Source organism: Schistocerca nitens, chromosome 2 (assembly GCF_023898315.1).
Source record: "Schistocerca nitens isolate TAMUIC-IGC-003100 chromosome 2, iqSchNite1.1, whole genome shotgun sequence".
Lineage (NCBI taxonomy): Eukaryota > Metazoa > Arthropoda > Insecta > Orthoptera > Acrididae > Schistocerca > Schistocerca nitens.
The window spans coordinates 717011433-717032046 of NC_064615.1; the positions used below are offsets into that span (position 1 = coordinate 717011433).

Genomic DNA, 20614 nt, shown 5'->3' on the forward strand with positions numbered 1-20614 from the left:
AACTATGCTATACAAAAATAACTGGACATAAACAGGTAAAGAGCATATCCAATCTAAGAAAAAGAACAAGGCAAAAATATATACAATTTATGAATTGAGAATGTAGTGACTAATCTAGTACAATAACCAAAGAAATTGCATGGCACACTAATGAACTTGTAGTCCATAGGTGAACTGATCTAACAATTTTCATATTTTGTCTCTAACTGACACACACATGGTGCTGAAGCAGGTTACCCAGTTCACAAAAGTGTCAGATCACACTTGTAGTATTTTGAGAATTTCCGCATAAATTCTAGAACCACTCGGCCTTCCGCCATCTCGAACCCACGATATTTTAGATGTGAGTGGGAGAATGGAAATCTGTCTACTGTATGTCACCTGTCTGTGTGTACAGGCGTGAAATCAGTCGCGAGCGGTTGAACGGCACCGACAAGTACTTGTTGGGTGATCCATGGAAGTTGTAGTGAAAGCACACGGTAGAACCAAGGAACTTCTGTGTAATTCTGTGCTTTTTTGTAACTGTGACTATTGTTAGTGACAAAAGAACAATTGAGATTCAGTATTGTGAAAAAACTCTTATCTTGAACTTGATGGAGACTAGATAGGTTTGTAGTAGAGACATGGTTGTTAAGCCAGCTCTTTTCTAAATGGACTTCAATCTGTTTCTAATGTGAGACGATATGAGTTACTTACAAGAAGTTTAATGTTTATATTGAAACTGTGAATTTGTTACTGTGCATAGAGTCCAAATATACAGACGGGGTTGCTGAAAGAGAAGAGTTTTAGAAGAGAAGGCTTATTAAAAAAGTCATCACAAAAACGTTAGAATAAGGTCACCGGTGTGAAAGGACCGAAAACATGAATTTTGCGACGAAAAAAAGAGAAAAAGCTATCAAGTCATAGCAACCGAGCAGAACAAGACAACAGAACCATTAATGGAAACTGGATTATGCCAAAGTATCCACAGGAGAAAATTTGTAATGGCAAATAAGGGAGAAGACGTAAGATAGTCACAATGTGAAAAACCAGAGAGAAGATCTTGACGTATTAGACTAAGAAGATATACGCCTAAAACAACATGAGTAAGAAGATCTAGTGTGGGGAGTATACAGCTCTCACACGCATCGCGGGGACGCAGACGTGGAAACCAGCCTACATCCAACGCCGCCAGTACCAGCTGCTGTTCACCGGTGCTGACCTGACGTCACATCCGCTCACCAATGCTTCGAGAATTCTATGCCAGGTGGGCAAAAAACAGAACTGTTGTATCTTAGCAAGAAGTGATACAAACTATTTAATGAACTTTATTAATGTAGTTATTATACTTATAGTTAACTTTTAAATGCTCACAAGGTTTAAAGCTTGTAAAATTATGAATCACATTCAGCAAATTGGAGAGACGTCAGAACTAGCCGTGGCAATGAGAATTACTAAAGAAGGGCCTGATTGGTCTGAGTTAGTAAATCTAATCACGACTCAAAATGCTGCTCTGAGTAAGGAACTAAGTGCAACTCTAAGTAAAGAACTAAGCTTAGTACATTCTAGTTTAAATGCTCAGAACGAAACTTTAGGACTGTTAAATGCCAAAGTCGACTCACAGAGCAAAGAATTTGGTAATCTATGCGAAGGCATGGATGCTTTAAAGACTGAATTTGACACTTTGAATAGTAGAGGATTTGAAAAGAAAGAATTAACCAATTCCTTGGACATTCATGTAAATCAACTGTTCACTGACTTTAGTCAGAAACAGAATGATCAATTACAAGATTTAGCAAAAAAGTTAGAATTTGATATTGAAGAAAAATGTAATGCTGTAGAATCAGAAATCAATGAAAAGTTAGGATCATTTGAAAATTTATGCAACGTTAAGTTTGATGCTGTAAAGCAAAGATTGTATATTTTAAAAGAGCGTATTGAAAATCAAGATAAGTTAATGCCAATAATCCAATCACAAATTACAGGTGTAAGTACGCAAGTGGATAATGTAGAAAGAAGATTCCAAGAGAAGATAGCAAACTCTGATATAGTAAATATAAGTAGTTTGGAGGAACAATTTGAAGGGATTATAGATCAAAAAGTCATGGAGAGAATGACATATGTGCCTGTGTCTGTATATGAGCGGATGGATGTGTGTGTGTGTGTGTGTGTGTGTGTGTGTGTGCGCGCGCAAGTGTATACCTGTCCTTTTTTCCCCCAAAGGTAAGTCTTTCCGCTCCCGGGATTGGAAATACTCCTTACCCTCTCCCTTAAAACCCACATCCTTTCAACCCACATCCTTTCGTCTTTCCCTCTCCTTCCCTCTTTCCTGATGAAGCAACCTTGGGTTGCGAAAGCTTGAAATTTGTGTGTTTTTTATTGTGTCTATCTACCAGTGCTTTCTCGTTTGATAAGTCACAGCGTCTTTGTTTTTTAAATATATTTTTCCCACGTAATGTTTGCCTCTATTCAAAATGGAATGAGGAAGTGCACTCATATGGTCAACCCAAAGACAAGGTATAGGTACTGATCCTTGGGGAAGGGACAGTTTCGTGATAAAAGTCACAAAATTTTGCAGGGATTATTCTGGAAAGTTTGAATTCTAGGCACAATGAGCCTAATTACATTTTATGTAAGTTCATGAGTGTCAAAAAGAACACTTTCATTTTGCCCAGAGTTCCTCCAAACTACAACAGATAATAAAGCTAGTACATACTAAAGAAAAAGTACTACAAAGGTTAGAAATAATAGAATACTCAAGTGTCATGAACACCTGCAGTTTAGGATTGGAAATAAGGAAAGAGTCCTCACAATTCTTAAATATTATAAAAGATGACTAAAAACATGAAAAAATGTTCAGGTCTTCATGTCAAGGTGAAATAAGAACAGCATAAAGGAATGCTCAGCTAAAGATTGTTCTAGAGAAAAAAAAAAGATGGTTATTGAAGTGAAATATGTATGTAGAAACATATATGAGAAAAGTATATTGTTATGATAGGAAATGTTGTTGTGAATGATGTTATGTACTTAATGATTATGTATAAAAGATCGCATGTCCAATTTGAGTGTGAGGGGGGATTTGTAGTGTTTCAAAAATTTCCACATAAATTCTAGAACCACTGGGCCTTCCACTGTCTCCAATACACGATATTTTAGATGTGAGTGGGAGAAAGGAACCCTACCTACTGCGCGTCACCTGTTTGTGTGTGCAGGTGTGAAATCAGTCACGAGCTAAAGGTCGACGTGATGGTTGAACGGCACCGACAATTACTTGTTGGGCAATCCGTGGAAATCATAGTGAAAGCACATGGAAGAACCAAGGAACTTCTGTGTTATTCTGTGCTGTTTGTAATTGTGACTATTGTTAGTGACAAAAGAACAATTGAGATTTTGTATTGTGAAAAAACTCTTATCTTGGACTTGCTGGAGGTAAGACGTATTTTACGATATGTTTGTAGTACAGACGTCGTTGTTAAGCCAATTCTTTTCTAAATGGACTTAAATCTGTTTCTAATGTGAGACAATACAAGTTACTTACAAGAAGTTAAATGTTTATGTGCGAAGTGTGAATTTTGTTCTTATGATGGTCAAATATACCAATAGTCATTGAAAATTATTCTTCGAGTACCAAATTATTTCACAAGTGGTGAAAGAGTCTTTAAGGTTCCTGTAACTAGCATCATTCTTCAAAGAGGAAGTTAATAGAGTTTCCAGAAGCCAGCTATTCAGAGAAGAAGATCGGCTGAACGGCTGTATACACCAAGTAAGTCATCTCGTATAAGAGAAGTGGGAAGTTTCCACATACACTTCACACACTCTTAGTCATCAAAAACGTTAGACACTGTACTTACTATATCATAACAGATTCTGTGAAGTGGGTACTCCACAAGCAGAACGCTCATGAAGATGCAGTGGTGTATCATTTGCGCCCCGAAATACTGTGTCAGTCCTATGCCAACCAGTTCTCCATAGGCATCAAGAGAAGCCTGCAATACTGTTTGCTTAATAGGCACAGAAAACCAACTCACCTTTGAAGTCTTCACAGGTCGTGCACCTATCTTGTAGCACGATGGTAAGCAATTAAGTTCTGATATAATTAATAAATTGAACACATAAGAAGCATTTAATCATTGCACTCATCATGTGGATAGCTCGGGATCAGCGTGGGAAGTGCCAGGGGTTGGGAGTGCTTCCTGTAGTGTGCTTCTTGAGTAACACCTGCATGCTATGGCAAAGAGACATGTGGCAGAGAAAACTCTTGTCCTAGGATCTTTACAGCCTGTAATGCACTTTTGCTGGGTGACACATCATTTGCTATAACAAGTGATCATCCACTATGGCAAATGAGTGGCAGGCACGAACGCATAATAGTGTGTCACCATAATGATGCGTACTTACTTTTAGTCTCATTTGCATTTACGTTTTTGTTATTTTATTCATCCAAATTCATCATACTTGTTGACTGTATCAAACACATACTTTTAGTGAGAAAAAAATATAAAAGTCAAAGAAAAATCCATATGCCACTTTTTGTCAATAGGAAGTGTAATAGTTACCTGAACAGCTCATAATGCAGATAATATACTGTAACTGGACAGATACAAAATCTACTCACCAAGCGGCAGCAGAACACACGCATGAAAGAAGATTATACAATACTTAGGCAAGCTTTCAGAGGCAACGGCTCTTTCTACAGACAGAAGCGTTGAAGGGAAAGGAAGAGGGGTGAAGGAAAAGGACTGGAGAGGTCTAGGAAAAAGGATAGATTTCAAAGACTTACCCGTCTGGTAAGTCTCTCCTGACCCGTGATTCTGGGTGACTTCTCTGAAAACTACCACTTTTCCTAGACGTCTCCAGTCATTTTCCTTCAGCCCTCTTCCTTTCCTTTCAACCCTTCTGCCTGAAGAAGGAGCCACTGGCCTCAAAAGCTTGCCTCAGTATAACCTTCTTTTATGTGTATGTTCTGCTGCTACTTGGTGAGTAGATTTTTTATCTATCCAATTACATTATATTGTCAAAAATTGATTTTTTTCATTGTCACAATGCAGACAAATTTGAAATGACATTCACAAGCCACTTCTTGGAATGATATTAATTGCAGCTTATTCACTCTCTCACCATGTCACAAGTACCGGTACCTGTTTGGCTTATAGAACTGTATAATGATGGTAGAACAATGTTATTACTGTTGATTGGTTACAAGAGCATCTCCAAACAGAAAATGTGATTACAGGAATCCTGCTCAATGTCAAGGAACAAGCCAATAATTCTCATTAATTTCTTTTTCTTTGGTTGTTGAAAGATGAGATGGACTGTGTTTCACTTTCTGAAAGAATTAATGAAGTATGGTCAATATGCATATGCTTACATTTTTGGGTGCACTTTATTATCCGTGGAAAATTACAAGCTTTATTAGACTGCTAAAATTTAACTCAATGTAAGAGTAACACCATCCGCAAGTAAAATGTAGTATAAGACTTATTTTATCTACCATGTAAACTTGATCATGAATGTTACATAAAACAAACAAACATAAACACTATTTTAGATGCTACTTGAGGAATGGAAACTAAAAATGTATTTGAAAACTAAAACTATAATGAATACTGTATTAAATTATGGGACTAATCTTACCATAAACAATGTGATACAAGATGAAATTTCACACACCCCACAAAGAACATGTTTTAATTCACTTTGTCTCTGTTATACACTTTCAGTTGCTTTGAGGGTACTCAAGCACTGGTAGTTCCTTCATAATTCTGGTCAAGTAACTCAATATATAAGACAACCATTTTTGCATCTGTGGATAGTTAAAAAAACAAGTGGACAATGCGTAATTCATGTTCCTCTGTGACATGTGTAGGCACTGCAAACAGACAGTACTGTTCCATGTGTACAGAACTGATTCAATGAGATTATTGATTAACTGCTTCCAGCTCTGTTACAGGCACAGGGGATATTGCACCACCAGTAATGAATATTCCTAGGGAACCGCAGATATATTAGATAGAAGAAAAGTCTGGAGAGTACTATGTGTTTGAGTCATAATATCAGCTTGTACTCTCTTATTCACCAACTGTTTTTAGTGTAGAATTGTCATCTATAAAAGTTAAACAATTATCACTGGCTGAATAAAAGTTTGGAATAATTCATCCCTCTATCTTCAAGTCATCAAAGAACATTTTTTTTATTATTTGCACATTTTTAAATCTGTTGCTGTTGTGGTCTTCAGTCCTGAGACTGGTTTGATGCAGCTCTCCATGCTACTCTATCCTGTGCAAGCTTCTTCATCTCCCAGTACCTACTGCAACCTACATCCATCTGAATCTGCTTAGTGTATTCATCTCTTGGTCTCCCTCTACGATTTTTACCCTCCACGCTGCCCTCCAATGCTAAATTTGTGATCCCTTGATGCCTCATAACATGTCCTACCAACGGGTCCCTTTTTCTTGTCAAGTTGTGCCACAAACTCCTCTTCTCCCCAATTCTATTCAATACCTCCTTATTAGTTACGTGATCTACCCATCTAATCTTCAGCATTCTTCTGTAGCACCACATTTCAAAAGCTTCTATTCTCTTCTTGTCCAAACTATTTATCGTCCATGTTTCACTTCCATACATGGCTACACTCCATACAAATACTTTCAGAAACGACTTCCTGACATTTAAATCTATACTCGATGTTAACAAATTTCTCTTCTTCAGAAACACTTTCCTTGCCATTGCCAGTCTACATTTTATATCCTCTCTACTTCGACCATCATCAGTTATTTTGCTCCCCAAATAGCAAAACTACTGTAAAGGATGAGACAGAAAATAGGGGATTTTACTTTATTATATGAGCACCCAAACGGTTACTTCATTTTTCCATTACGGCCAAGCCACGGCCGGCAGTGTTAGCTGCCTGTAAATTCTTTCGTCCCACGGTCTAGTAACAGGAAGTCAGCACCGAGAAAGGGCACCTTGTTCACGCGCCTCTGTCGTGTGCTGACGAGGTAATGCCGCCCCAGGCGTCGCCTAGCAGGCAACGCTCTGGAAAGTTCCATGCCGCCCGCACGGTTTGCTCGGTCCTGACCAATCAGGGTAGAGGAAGCCGCGTGGTGCGTCGAATATACCTGGCCGCCCGTCGCCGGGCCCCCTCTCTTGTATTCTTGCTCACCCGCGAGTCGGATGCGCGCCCTGTAGCACTGAACATCTCCCGCTTCTCCCGGTGCTGTGGCACTGTGGACTTAGATTTGGCAGACAACCACTTTCGGTAGCTACGCGAACAATGTTCGCCAAATTGTAAGCTCTGGCTCACCCTCACCTCCCTAGGCCTATGTAGCCCCTATCAATATGCTGTAGCCAATAAATGGCCTTTCTTAAAAATTACACTATTATTCCATAACGCCCACCGCCTGCCCATACCCGCCATCCTGTACAACTGGTGTCAGGAGTGGGATCCGTTCCCGTAGTGACTTTGTCGCTACACTAAATTTTTTCCGGCAAAACGCCGTACACTTCGCGCATGGAATGCGCCAACCGGCCCCCACGTTTGCTCCACGTGGGCCGTGGCTGCTCCACTAAACACACACAGGGCACGCGCTGCAGCGAGGCAGCCCACGCTAATCAGCCACGTGAGCCGGACGCCGCCGCGCTGCCCGCTGCCTGAGTTCGAGGGGCCAGCGCTGCGCTGCGCGACCGGCCGGGCCGCCGTCATCCGCTGCCGTGCCAGCCGCCCGCCGCTGTCACAGACGCGCCAGGGGCCTGCCGCCATCGCCGACCGGCCGAGCCAGCGCCGTCTGCTGCCAACACATTTGCCGCCGCCCGAGGGTCCGGACGCTGCCGCCGCCCACTGCAGCCACTGCACCACGCCGTCGCCGCCACCACTGCGTCGCACCGCCTCCATCGCCATGTAAGTTGCCGCGATGATTACAACTACAACTTCGACAATCTTCCGCCGCTGGATTAGGAATCTTTGTGGCCGTCCTTTTTTTGTAACAATCATTACTTTTTTCTGGTCACTAGCGTCCCACAAAATTGTAAACATGCCGATGGGAACACGAGCGACGGAACGGGATACCCCCGTAGAGGCACCTGTCTCGCAAGACCCGCTCGAGGCCATAAATGCACAAATGCGCCAGTTATTCGCACAAAATAAGGAGCTACTTGAGCAAAACCGCGTCTTGAAACAGACACTGGAAGCTAGTGCGCGAACTTCCATACCTGTGGCTAGCTCCACCCCTGTAACAAATGCTCAAACAGACGCAGCTAACACTAATTCTGTCTCTAATACAAACGCCACAATTTCTGCTAACATGGCGACTGTGAGCAATTTTCCTGCGGCTGATTTCATTCCCACGTTTTCTGGGAAGTCCCACGAAAATGTGGCTATGTTCTTACGAAATATTCGTGATGTGGGTCGCACGTGTGCCTGGCCGGATGATCTATTGGTCAATGTAGCCAGACTGAAGTTGACAGGGGAAGCCCGAATGTTTATAGAAACGGTGGACGAATTGTGTGACACGCACGATTTTGAAGTATTGGCCCGCGGATTGAATACGCGTTATTCCGATGCCAGAGGTACCGGATATTACAGAGATCAATTATCAACCCTTAGGTAGAAGCCTAATGAGGATTTTGATGCCTTTGCAGATCGCATACGAGCAGTATCTTGTCGTACCTACAAGCTAGGTGAAAATGCCAGTGAAAACAGAATTTTGCGCTCAGAAGCCGAAGCGCGTGCAATTGATGCATTTGTTCGCGGTATTGATCCCCGCATCGGAGGAGAAGCCAAAGCAGCCTCCCCCACTTCTCTGTTTGAAGTTGTTCGTTTGGCAATGCTTCGCGAAGAGGTGTTGCGTTTATGCGCTGCGGCACCACGCTCATCGGACCCAGTACCGGTCCCAGCAAAGAAGTATTTTGTCAGCGTTGTGGGAAGCCCAACCATACGGCAATGCGCTGTCGCGCGCCGTATTGCACTATTTGCCAGACAGTAGGTCATGCTAATAATGTTTGCCCCACAAAGTCTCCATTTTCTAATCAGATGCGCGGCCACCGCCGCAACGTGGGGTCGAATCAGGGAAACGCTTGGGGGGCAGGTTCCCCCACCCACCCGCACCCCCGACAAAAATAATACGCCCGGTTAGGACCGAAAAATGTAAAGAGGTGGAACACGTTAGTCTATTTGGCGTACTCGGGAACAAATTAGTTAGAATTTTAGTTGATACTGGTGCTGAAGTTAGTGTATTGTTTGTGGAGAAAAATGATCGAAGTTGTGTTACAGCCACCCCGGTACCATATCAGTGGCCTTGGAGAGGAAGTAATTGTCCCTGCAGGTTCGCGTGTAGTGAATCTGCAAATAGACGAGGGTAAATACAGTCAGAGGATGGAAGTAGTAAAGCTAAAGAAGGGTGAATTTGATATCATACTAGGGAATGACTTCCTGCACCATTATCAGGGGATAGTGGATTATCGAACGCGAACTGTGCAGTTCGGCGAAGCAATTCACCAATTTGGCAGTGCGCACCCCCGTCAGACGTGAGGGAGCTGCGAAAGGCGCCGTTCACAGTCTCCCATAAAACCGCAGATGTGGGCGATAAAAACCACTGACCCTGTGAGGATAAAAGGCGGAAGTGGAAAGATTCTCTGGATAGATGTCAAAAATCAAGAACAGCCTAAGACAGACATTCTGGTTGACCCACTCACCCAGAATGATGTTTTAGATCGTCACTCAGTACATACAAAGAGAAGTATCTGCCGACCGGAGAGGAGACAGAAGGGTTTTGCGATACCAGTAAGTATAGATAATTTTGGTGTAGAAGATGTTGTGATACCGAAGGGTACTATTGTTGCCAGTGGTCAGGAAATTTTTGAGGAAATAAGAGGAGCTGAGAAGCAGCGAAATAAAGATAAGACAGGAAGGAAAGGAAAGAAATATTCAGTTAGCGAAGTGCGATATGTCACGTCGACGATAAGGAGTCAGTTAGCAGAGAAGTTATGTCATTTAAACAGTGAGGAGAAAAGGATGTTGCAGCCAGTATTAGAGGAATTTTCGTGGTTGTTTGAAGAGAGGCAGTTTCTACCGGGTACGGATTTGGGTCAGCACGAAATCCCGACCGGAGAAGCTCGGCCTAGTACGCCAGTAGTTCCACCTAAAAAAGCAAGAAAGAAGGTAATACAACCGCCTAGACAGCAACGTAGATATGCTCTAAGGTCAAACCCCTATGATTTGCGTTCCAGTAAGTAGGTCTGAAATGGTATGCAAACAGTTGGAAAAGTCCTGCATGCAGCAAGAGAATCAATTGACGGTACTATACCTTTAATTAAGTTGTGCATGTTAGTTATAAGTAGACATAAGAATTGGCAACCACTGGTAACTGGTAATAGAATTTATGACTCACATGTTAATGGAAGTGATTGAAGTTATGTAATCATTTTGTCTTGTCATTTAACGTCTCCAGTAATTTTATCATAGCAGTCGAGAATTAAAAACACAAACATTCTTTAATCATGGAATTAAGGGGAAAGTTGTCCTTTTCAACAGAACACTTAGAGAAAGAATCAGTAATCTAGAATATATCAAAAGGATTCACATTTCACCTTTTAATTTAGTGAATAGTGCACGAACACAGGTATTAAAGCTTTACCATAAAAACATGATAGTAATACGCCTTCGTAACTGCCAGTAGATCAATGACTACATGCTGGTCTACCTGTCCTTTGAAATACGCCCTATTACATGTATGTTTTGCTAAATGATCACGCAATGATAATAACATGAATAAATACGTACAAGTTAAACAACCAATATGTTACTCTAAAATAAAAGGAGTCTTCCTCAAGTGCTGTTTTATTGTTTTCATGATGCGATGTTGAACAGACAACAAGATAAGTTTTTTGGTACCACGTATTTCTGTATATCAAATACCACGGAAGGACTCGCGTAAATACCGCCGCTGTTATCTACAGCTGGTCACATGCTCCGAGCCCCGGCCCTCCCTGTCAGCTGGCGATGCGGTCCCCTTCCCTCCCCCTTCCCTTTCCTTCCTTCCCCGCCATACAGCCTGCAGAGAGAGAGCGGCCATTGCATTTCCCCCTTCCCCACCCACCGCCTCTGTCTTTAGCACGTACAGCATCTGCACCTCTCCCCTCGCCCCTCCACGCCACCATCCATTCGCCATGCAGGCCACGTGCGTCAGCCACGCTACACCGTCGTACATTCGTACGTTGTAGCTTGAATAGCAAACCTAAAGGGATAATTATAGAAATAAATTCACCAGCTTAATATTGCCCTACAGATTTTATTAGTTTTATCTAAAGACGGGAATCTATTTGTGTTGTCGGAGAGAGAACTTTTTCCTGGTACGCATTGTGGAAACTATCAGGATTAGAAAACATTGGAATTTCAGATCGATCTCCGGCTATGTTGTATTACCACCATGGTTAATAAACGGATCTATATGGTGCCAAGGAAGCCGGCACTTGCCGCTATATCTGTCCTGTAAATGACCGCTGTGTGGGAAACGCGTTAGCCAAGGAGTTGGGTTTGGAATGCCATCGCAAAATACAGTTTATCTAGAAGCCTAACACCTGCCAGTTACCTAAATTTTAGAAGAACAGAGTGTTTAAGTAAAATAATTGGAACCCGATAGTTTTGTGACCTCTAGCAATTTAAGTTATCAGAGTCCCTTAGAAAAGAACATCCTCCATGCATAACTGTCGTGAACAACATAAGATAACTCTGGAAGGAAATTTTGTGACTGTACCGAGAGATAAACTCCACGCGTAGCAAGAGGACGGACCCAGCGTGAACGCCAGTTATGCTGCCGAGCCAGTGAAACCGGATGCAGCCGTACTGTCAGTTGTGCTGTCAGCAACTTACAATCTCACGAGCCCGACGCGTGTCGCACCTTAGCACCTCAAGCTGCACTGAATCTCAACACAGAAATACTTAACCATTGTATAACGAACCCTTTGAATAACTTTGCGCACATTTTCAATAGTAAGGAACATACTTTGCTCCCTACACACTCTTTATATCACAAATGAACTCTAATTTTACTAAAAACCAAAGCACCGACAGGTAAGTCATATCGACGTCTTCGAGATGCAACCAGCTTCGTCGAGCCGCCAATATTGATTATATGGAAGCAGGTAGGTGAGAGAATTAACAAAATGAACAACAATCATACCTTTGAACGATTGACTGGGTGACTGATAATCACAAATATTTGCAAAAACAAATCAACACAGCAAACAGTATATCACACATTTAATATTTATTGGTCTGTTTATTGAAGGCGACACAAAACCACTTTTCATCAGAGTCTTGTTAAAGGAAGTATTAACGTGACATTACACTATTCCACAGCATTACACACAACATTGCCATTACTTAATGACAGTTTTCTTGTGGGTAGAAGTACCAAAGATCGGTTGGAATGAAAATACAAACGAGAGCTTAAAGAAATACCAGGGGATGCTTACATTCATTTTGCTACGAAATGTAACTGGAGGATAAGGAAATTTTGTTTGAAAGAAATAATATTTTGAACTTTTGCTTTTGTTGAGGTTTTGCCATGTCTTGTATCACTATGACGAGTTGCCAATTACTTATGTCTAATTACTTGTGTCCAATTACTTAAGTCCATGTATTATCTTATTGTTGTTCATTTTGACTGTTTTATTACTACCTATTTAGAGAATTTTGATAAAGTTTTGCCAGCACCAGTAATTTAGTATTTGTATCAACCTAGTGTTTCCATGTGTCACTGTGTTACTAGATTGATGAGGATAATCATTTTGTAGGATTTCAAGTATGCTAGAATAAGTTCCCGAGTACTGCCAATTATTTGTTTAATAATAATGATGTCTTAGGTGATAAATTGTTTTGGAAGAGTAGTTTAGGATGTAACCATGCTTTATTTTGATTTGTATTTGAATGTTTATCTGGAGGGACATACCACATGCCTACCTCCGTGATAGAAAACCAAACAGAGTGAATCACACCCACAGAACCAGCAAGCTTTGGCCATATATCTAGTCTGTTGGATGAACAAGAGAACCACACCCGCAGGGGCACGTACATGACGTGACGCGAATGGCGATCGCGTGGAACCCTAGCTGTCTATGCTGTTTCTTCACTTTTCATCTTCGCGGCATAGTCTGTTCTAACCACTTTCATCTTTCTACTATCAACAACACAACACATGAAGAGTCATGCACCACCCGCAAGGGTGACGCGGCTGGCACCCGCGCGGTCCCTCAGCTGTCTGTGTCGTTTCTTCACTTTTCCGTTTCGCGACATAGCCTGTTCTACCCACTTTCATCTTTCAATTATCAACAGAACAACACATGAAGAGTCATGCACCACCCGCACGGGCACGTACCTTACGTGACGCGGCTGGCACCCGCGCGGTCCCTTAGCTATCTGTGTCGTTTCTTCACTTTTCCATTTCGCGACATAGTCCATCCTACCCACTTTCATCTTTCCTCTCTCAACACAACACATGAAGAGTCATACACCACCCGCAAGGGCACGTACCTTACGTGACGCGGCTGGCACCCGCGCGGTCCCTTAGCTGTCTGTGTCGTTCCTTCACTTTTCCGTTTCGCGGCATAGTCCGTTCTACCCACTTTGATCTGTCAACTTTCAACAGACACAAAACTATTCAGCCCAGACTTTGATCTTCCATCTCGAAGAAGAGTTCACGAAAACAGTGTTCCGTGCTCTCTGACAACAGCTGATCAGGCAACGTCAGACGCGAACCGCGTCTAGCCCGCAGCTAAACGCCAGTAAGCGGAAATCTCTGTTCAAAACCTTGAGCCTTCTTTGTTTCCCCATTGTATTTTCCGAAGGAATACCGATTATTGAAGTAGTAGCATTTAACTGTATGACGTGTCCCAGGACACTGCGATACAAGCAAGGATAGACGGAGTTTTAAGCAACCAGCTGGACCCGAGGAGGCCAGCACTACAGAGTTACAGAGACGGCGAGTTTAGTCGCAAAATGTTGAGAGGATGAAGACGGCGAATTTGGTCGCAAAGTAAGGTTTTGTTGCAAGATGTTGAGAGGATGAAGACGGTGAATTTTGTCGCACAGTAAAGTTTTTTTTATGTAAGAGATGTCGAGTTTGAGGAAGAAGTATGAAGCAGCTATTTTGGAATCACAGAATTGTCGTATACACAGTTAAGTAGGCGATAACGTTGTGTAAACGATGCGCCTTGCACTGTACCTTCATAAAGGGAAAGTCCTTCAGAAATTACACTCAACTTAGTCTTTTCTAATCCAATTCCTTACGCTTTCTGTTTCCACTATGGAAATCTCTAGATTCTTGTCGAGTTTTGTTTCCCCCCTCTCGTTAGCAACAGCCTTGACATCCAACGACACAATCTACGCCCCACCTGCACCAAACTGGTGTCATTTTTCTTGGTCAGTCTCCATTTATGGTGTTCAGCAAATATATTGAGTTACGAGAAAATTCTTCTCAAAATGTGAATGTTATTACACTTGGATGGTTAGCCCAAGGAGACATTTAACTTTTTTGTTTGTTATTGATATGGCATTTGCATCAATTTGATATGATACTTGTGTGCCTCATTTCTACATTTATGTATGTTTATGTAATTTTACACAGAACCTACTGTAACAACGCGTCTAGCGTGATGACACGCGTAATCCCACTTCTGTTTTGTTTGTCATCAGTGAATAAACCATATCGATTACGCATATCTATTTCCCTTTGGTGAGAGCGTAAAATACAGACAGCGCAGTGAACAGCGTCGGTAGGCTTCATCGCTCTCTCTCACTCTTACATCTGACGCATGCTTCCTGAGCCGTGCACGTGCGCTCTGCGTGCGCACGTAGCCGCCTCGGCTTCGCTTCTCAGCTGCCGCGTGCAGCTCTGACGCGGCGCTGCCCTTGGAAGTTATCTGCCGCGCGCCTTTCTGACGTAGCGCGAGATTGGCCTTGCAGTCAGCTGCCACTCTAACATAGCCTCCGCGCAGATCTTCAGCAAACGGTTCCTGTTGGAACACCATTAATAACCTTTCATGCCACTATGGCTTACTTAGTATTCACACCCCTTTAATTATGTTTTTTATACCTGAAAGCCTATTCATGATTCCTCTGTCAGCTAACTTAACAGCTTTATCTAATAAATCAAATGATCACCTATCATCAATTGATGACTTGCTAAAACATGAAAAAGGACAAATTTCTTACGTTCGCCTGTTGGCACACTTGAATGAATGACAAACAGCCACAAACTAAACTAAACAAAAAGAGAAAAAACAAAAACCTATCAGGCATGTGCCCTCCCTTAGTTTTAAGAGTGAAACTGGGATATCAACTAATGTGGAAAAACTAGTGCAGTGTAGTGAAGTGTTCCCTTAGTGATAACTCCCTTTTCAACTGTGTTTTGAAACATGTGGACCTCCCCTCATAACCCCCCCCCCCCCCCCCACACTGAGTTCCAGTGCACGGACCTAGCCACGGCCACGCCCCCTTCCCGCCGGCAGCCTGCGCGCAGCCCACTGAGGACAACACACCACGCCGCCTCGCGCCAGGTGCCCCCGCAGTGACTCACCAGTGGTGATATCTTTACATTTTCAACTTATTTTAACAAAAGCAAAGAAAAAAGACATTTTTACTTCAACTTAGCAACAAGAACACTCGACATATTTATCTAATTCACACTGCTATGTTTTGCTCTAATTTTGTTTTGATGTTTTATGATGTTTTGATGTTTTATGATGGTTCTCATATGCACACAATGTTATTGATGTAAGTCCCTTTGCGACCCATAGGAGGTCTTTAGAGTCTCTACACCCTCCCATAGGTTAAGACCCCTGCCGTCTTCCGTGAGGGCCATTCTTAATTAAGTGATGTTTACTTTGTTTAGCAAGATAAATTTGTTTACATTCAAATAATAATTACATTGAACGAATTCACGTACGTTCTCCGCTCCCACGGAAGGGGGAGGAATGTAAAGGATGAGCCAGACAATAGGGGATTTTACTTTATTATATGAGCACCCAAACGATTACTTCATTTTTCCATTACGGCCAAGCCACGGCCGGCAGTGTTAGCTGCCTGTAAATTCTTTCGTCCCACGGTCTAGTAACAGGAAGTCAGCACCGAGAAAGGGCACCTTGTTCACGCGCCTCTGTCGTGTGCTGACGAGGTAATGCCGCCCCAGGTGTCGCTTAGCAGGCAACGCTCTGGAAAGTTCCATGCCGCCCGCACGGTTTGCTCGGTCCTGACCATTCAGGGTAGAGGAAGCCGCGTGGTGCATCGAATATACCCGGCCACCTGTCGCCGGGCCCCCTCTCTTGTATTCTTGCTCACCCGCGAGTCGGATGCGCGCCCTGTAGCACTGAACATCTCCCGCTTCTCCCGGTGCTGTGGCACTGTGGACTTAGATTTGGCAGACAACCACTTTCGGTAGCTACGCGAACAATGTTCGCCAAATTGTAAGCTCTGGCTCACCCTCACCTCCCTAGGCCTATGTAGCCCCTATCAATATGCTTTAGCCAATAAATGGCCTTTCTTAAAAATTACACTATTATTCCATAACGCCCACTGCCTGCCCATACCTGCCATCCTGTACACTACTTTACTATTTTAAGTGTCTCATTTCCTAGTCTAATTCCTTCAGCATCACCCGACTTAATTCCACTACATTCCATTATCCTCGTTTTGCTTTTGTTGATGTTCATCTTATATCCTCCTTTCAAGAGACTGTCCATTCCGTTCAACTGCTCTTCCAAGTCCTTTGCTGTCTCTGACAGAATTACAATGTCATCGGCGAACCTCAAAGATTTTATTTCTTCTCCATGGATTTTAATACCTACTCCGAATTTTTCTTTTGTTTCCTTTATTGCTTGCTCAATATACAGATTGAATAACATCGGGGAGAGGCTACAACCCTGTCTCACTCCCTTCCCAACCGCTGCTTCCCTTTCATGTCCCTCGACTCTTATAACTGCCATCTGGTTTCTGTACAAGTTGTAAATAGCCTTTCGCTCCCTGTATTTTACCCCTGCCACCTTTAGAATTTGAAAGAGAGTATTCCAGTCAACATTGTCAAAAGCTTTCTCTAAGTCTACAAATGATAGAAATGTAGGTTTGCCTTTCCTTAATCTTTCTTCTAAGATAAGTCGTAAGGTCAGTATTGCCTCACATGTTCCAATATTTCTACAGAATCCAAAATGATCTTCCCCAAGGTCGGCTTCTACTAGTTTTTCCATTCATCTGTAAAGAATTCGCGTTAGTATTTTGCAGCTGTGGCTCATTAAACTGATTGTTCGGTAATTTTCACATCTGTCAACACCTGCTTTCTTTGGGATTGGAATTATTAATGCCAATACCTGCCACACCACAAGCCTTCAGCCATAAAACTGGGATGCCTCATGTGCAAATACTGAATTGCTTTGCATCCTATGCTATCTTCAAATATGAATGCATTTACTTCAGGCGAAACATTAAGTTGTGTCATCCGAAAACAAACTACAGGCCATTTCTATGTGCCCCCCACACTCACCCCTTCCGAATTTCTTCCAAAAGTCCTCTGGTTTTCTGTTGCTGCAGTTGAGTCTCATTCCACCCCCTATTCCTTGGCTGTGGTTGATCTGATCTCGATCTCTGAATGCCCTCCATTTTCTAGAGTTTTTGAAATACATCTAATGACATTTCAGTAGAATTTTCTACCATATGTTATGACTGACCGGGTTCTATAAAGCCGATACCTTGTCTTCCCACAGATTCTGATAAATCACATTCCTGAGACTTAGTACTGCCTACACTTTTACTGAAATGCATACTTGCATGCTTAGAACAAATTACTGTTGGGATATCCAAGATTTCAGTTATTTGTCACTTGTCATTCATCTGCCCACTTTAACATCTAAGTGAGCAGAAGCCTTCTTACTTTTCCTTTAGTAATACTGAGCTGTTTTCATTAGGCAGTCAAAAGGCAATGTATTTTTACATTTCATGAAGTTCACACTTCTGTGTTTGTCTACAAGAACTAGTAACATTACAGTGATGTTTCATCAAGATCTAGTAGAGTATTATAACAATTTTCATCTGGTATCACTTTCTCACATATAATCAAATAATCTGAGAAAATTCTTATCTTGCAGTTAATGGTGTGAATCAATATGTTAATATTTGCATAGCTGTTAACAGTTTTTGTTTGTGTAACATGTGGATTAGAGGCCATTTTTCTAGTCATTCAGAGCTTTTCACTGGGAGAGAAATTTTTAATAAATGGAAAGTAAGTAAGGGGGGCAATGTCACAGAGTACTCTTTGAAAAACCGAACTGAGATTCCATCAGGACCTGGCAACTTATTTGCTTTCAACTCTTTCAATTACTATGCTACACTAGGTATGCTTAGTACTATGACCTTCATATGGGAGTCTGTGCAATGATTAAACAATGGTATGTCTGTACAATCCTCCCACATGAACAATATCTTAAACACAAGATTTGAAACTTCAGCTTTCCTTTCGCTATCTTCTATTGTCACATCAGACCAGACAACACACGACTGGAAAGATGCCTTCAACCCACTTAGTGATTTTACAGGGAGAGAATTTTCTTAGAGTCTCAGCAAAATCTTTAGCTATGGAAGACGGTGGTAGCAGTTGTATGATTTGTGCAACAGTCTTTTTACGGACACTCAAATCTCTACTAACTTTCGCTTCTTGTCATTTGCACATTCTCTTTTGAACCAAGGGTGTAACAGCCATTGCTTCCTCAGCATTTTCCAAATCTCATTGTTAAACTACAGTGGGTATTTTCCAGCCTTAATCCACTTTCTTGGTACATACTACTCCAGAGTGCAATTTACGATCCATTTCAACTTTGCCCATAACTCCCTTATGTCCATCATACAGGAATAAATGATGTCAGTTCACTGACTTGACAGCATACTAACAACTGCATATGTGCTCTCTCTAGCAAAAATATTCTCCTGGCCTTCTTGGTTAGTTTATTGACTTTAGTAAGCATCTCTATTTGGAGACCAAGCCAGAACTGTTTGTAGCTACAAGATTTAAAATATTTCCACTTCATGTGGGCTGTTCAGTTAGTTGCTCAATACAGTTTGTGGGAAACGAGATCAAAAGTACTTCACAGTGCTGATTGTTCATACCCCCTGCAATGAATCCGTAGACATCCCAGTCTATACTTAGTATGCTAAAGTTGCCTACAATTAATACTGCATGATCTGGGTATTTCCACACTACTGAGCATAGAATTTCATTGTATGAAGGAAAGCAAAAGTTCACAACATTTTTCTGCAGCTGTGGAGTAGTAGATGTAACACAAAGTGTGATGTGCCAGCTACAAGGCAACGAGGGCCAGAGGCCTCCAGGAAAGAGACTAGCTAAATAGAAAGAGGCAGAAAATGGGAAACAAGAAATAGTAGCAGCTGTAAATAACACTTGTGGTATAATGATGGGTCATTTAATGAATAATGGTAGTCACAGCCCACAGATGGAGGGATTCTGCTCACTGTTAAATTAGAAGTATTTAGAAGTTTCTGTTTTTTATCTTAATAGACTCAAATACTTTATTTCACTTACTGTTTAATATGTTCTGTCATGGAAGCATTTCCTTTGTATTGTGGGAGCTTAGATGTGCAGTCCAGAAATAGCATCAGAATATGATTACTAACTATAACATCCTGGAGATACTGTATTGTCTGAAATTTTTGATTGTAACTGCGCAAAAGTAGAATGAATAAATGTTTCAGGTCTTCAGTCATTGCAATTTCCACTGTAAAAATAAAAAAAAGTCCTGCATATTAGTACACTGTTACACACACACACACACACACACACACACACACAACCTAAATAATCACAGTTTAAAATGATTATTTACACAAAGATAACTTTTTTCTTTTTTCCATATCTACCTACACACAAATACATAACAAACAATTATTATAATGAACATATTCAACAATGAATCAATGGTGACATAAAAATGTGGCATAAAACTACGCACATTCTGGCAGAAGGTAAGTAACTTAGGAGTAAAGGAGACCACTCACCGAGCAGTAAAAGCATTGAATTGTCAACAGGCACACAAAAAAATGAAAACGTTGCTCTCTGCACACTTACCTTGTGTTACCTGGACACACAATGCAGGGATTGCAGTTTGGCAAGTGGACTGAGGTGAGGGGTTCAGGAGAAAGAGGCAGAAAGCAGGAGGAGGGTTTGAGAAGGCATAACTGGTGGCTCAGAGGGAGGCAGCAGTTGTATGGGATAGGAATTCAGGAGGGAGAGGCAGCATGTGCGTGGAATAGGATGCAATACACAGAATCCATAGCCAATGTATGGTGTGATGCACTGTGACAATGATGAAAAGGTGTTGACTGAGAGTGGATGACAGAAGAGGAGAGGAGACTGATGGGTAGAGGGAGTGGGTGCAAAGGGCTAGTGAAGATAGAGACTAGGAGGATTACAAGAGAGAAGGACGTGTTACAATAACTTTGATCTGTGTAGTTCAGGAAGCTGCTGCTGGAGGAAAGGATCCAGATGTAATAAGTTTTGAAGCAGTCACTGAAGTCAAGTATGTGGTGCTCAGCAATGTGTTCTGTGTGGGGTCAATCCTACTCTTGACCAGTTTGGTGGTG

General features: G+C 41.9%; 1 protein-coding gene across 3 annotated transcripts in view; it reads right to left on the bottom strand.

Moving 5' to 3' along the window:
* LOC126236892 (protein timeless) overlaps window positions 1–20614 on the bottom strand; it is a 399100-nt gene that overhangs the window by 98349 nt on the left and 280137 nt on the right. For all 3 annotated transcript variants that reach the window (XM_049946528.1, XM_049946529.1, XM_049946531.1), the window contains one exon: window positions 19557–19749. In XM_049946528.1, coding sequence (XP_049802485.1) covers window positions 19557–19749 — 193 coding nt within the window. The remainder of the gene's footprint in view (window positions 1–19556; window positions 19750–20614) is intronic.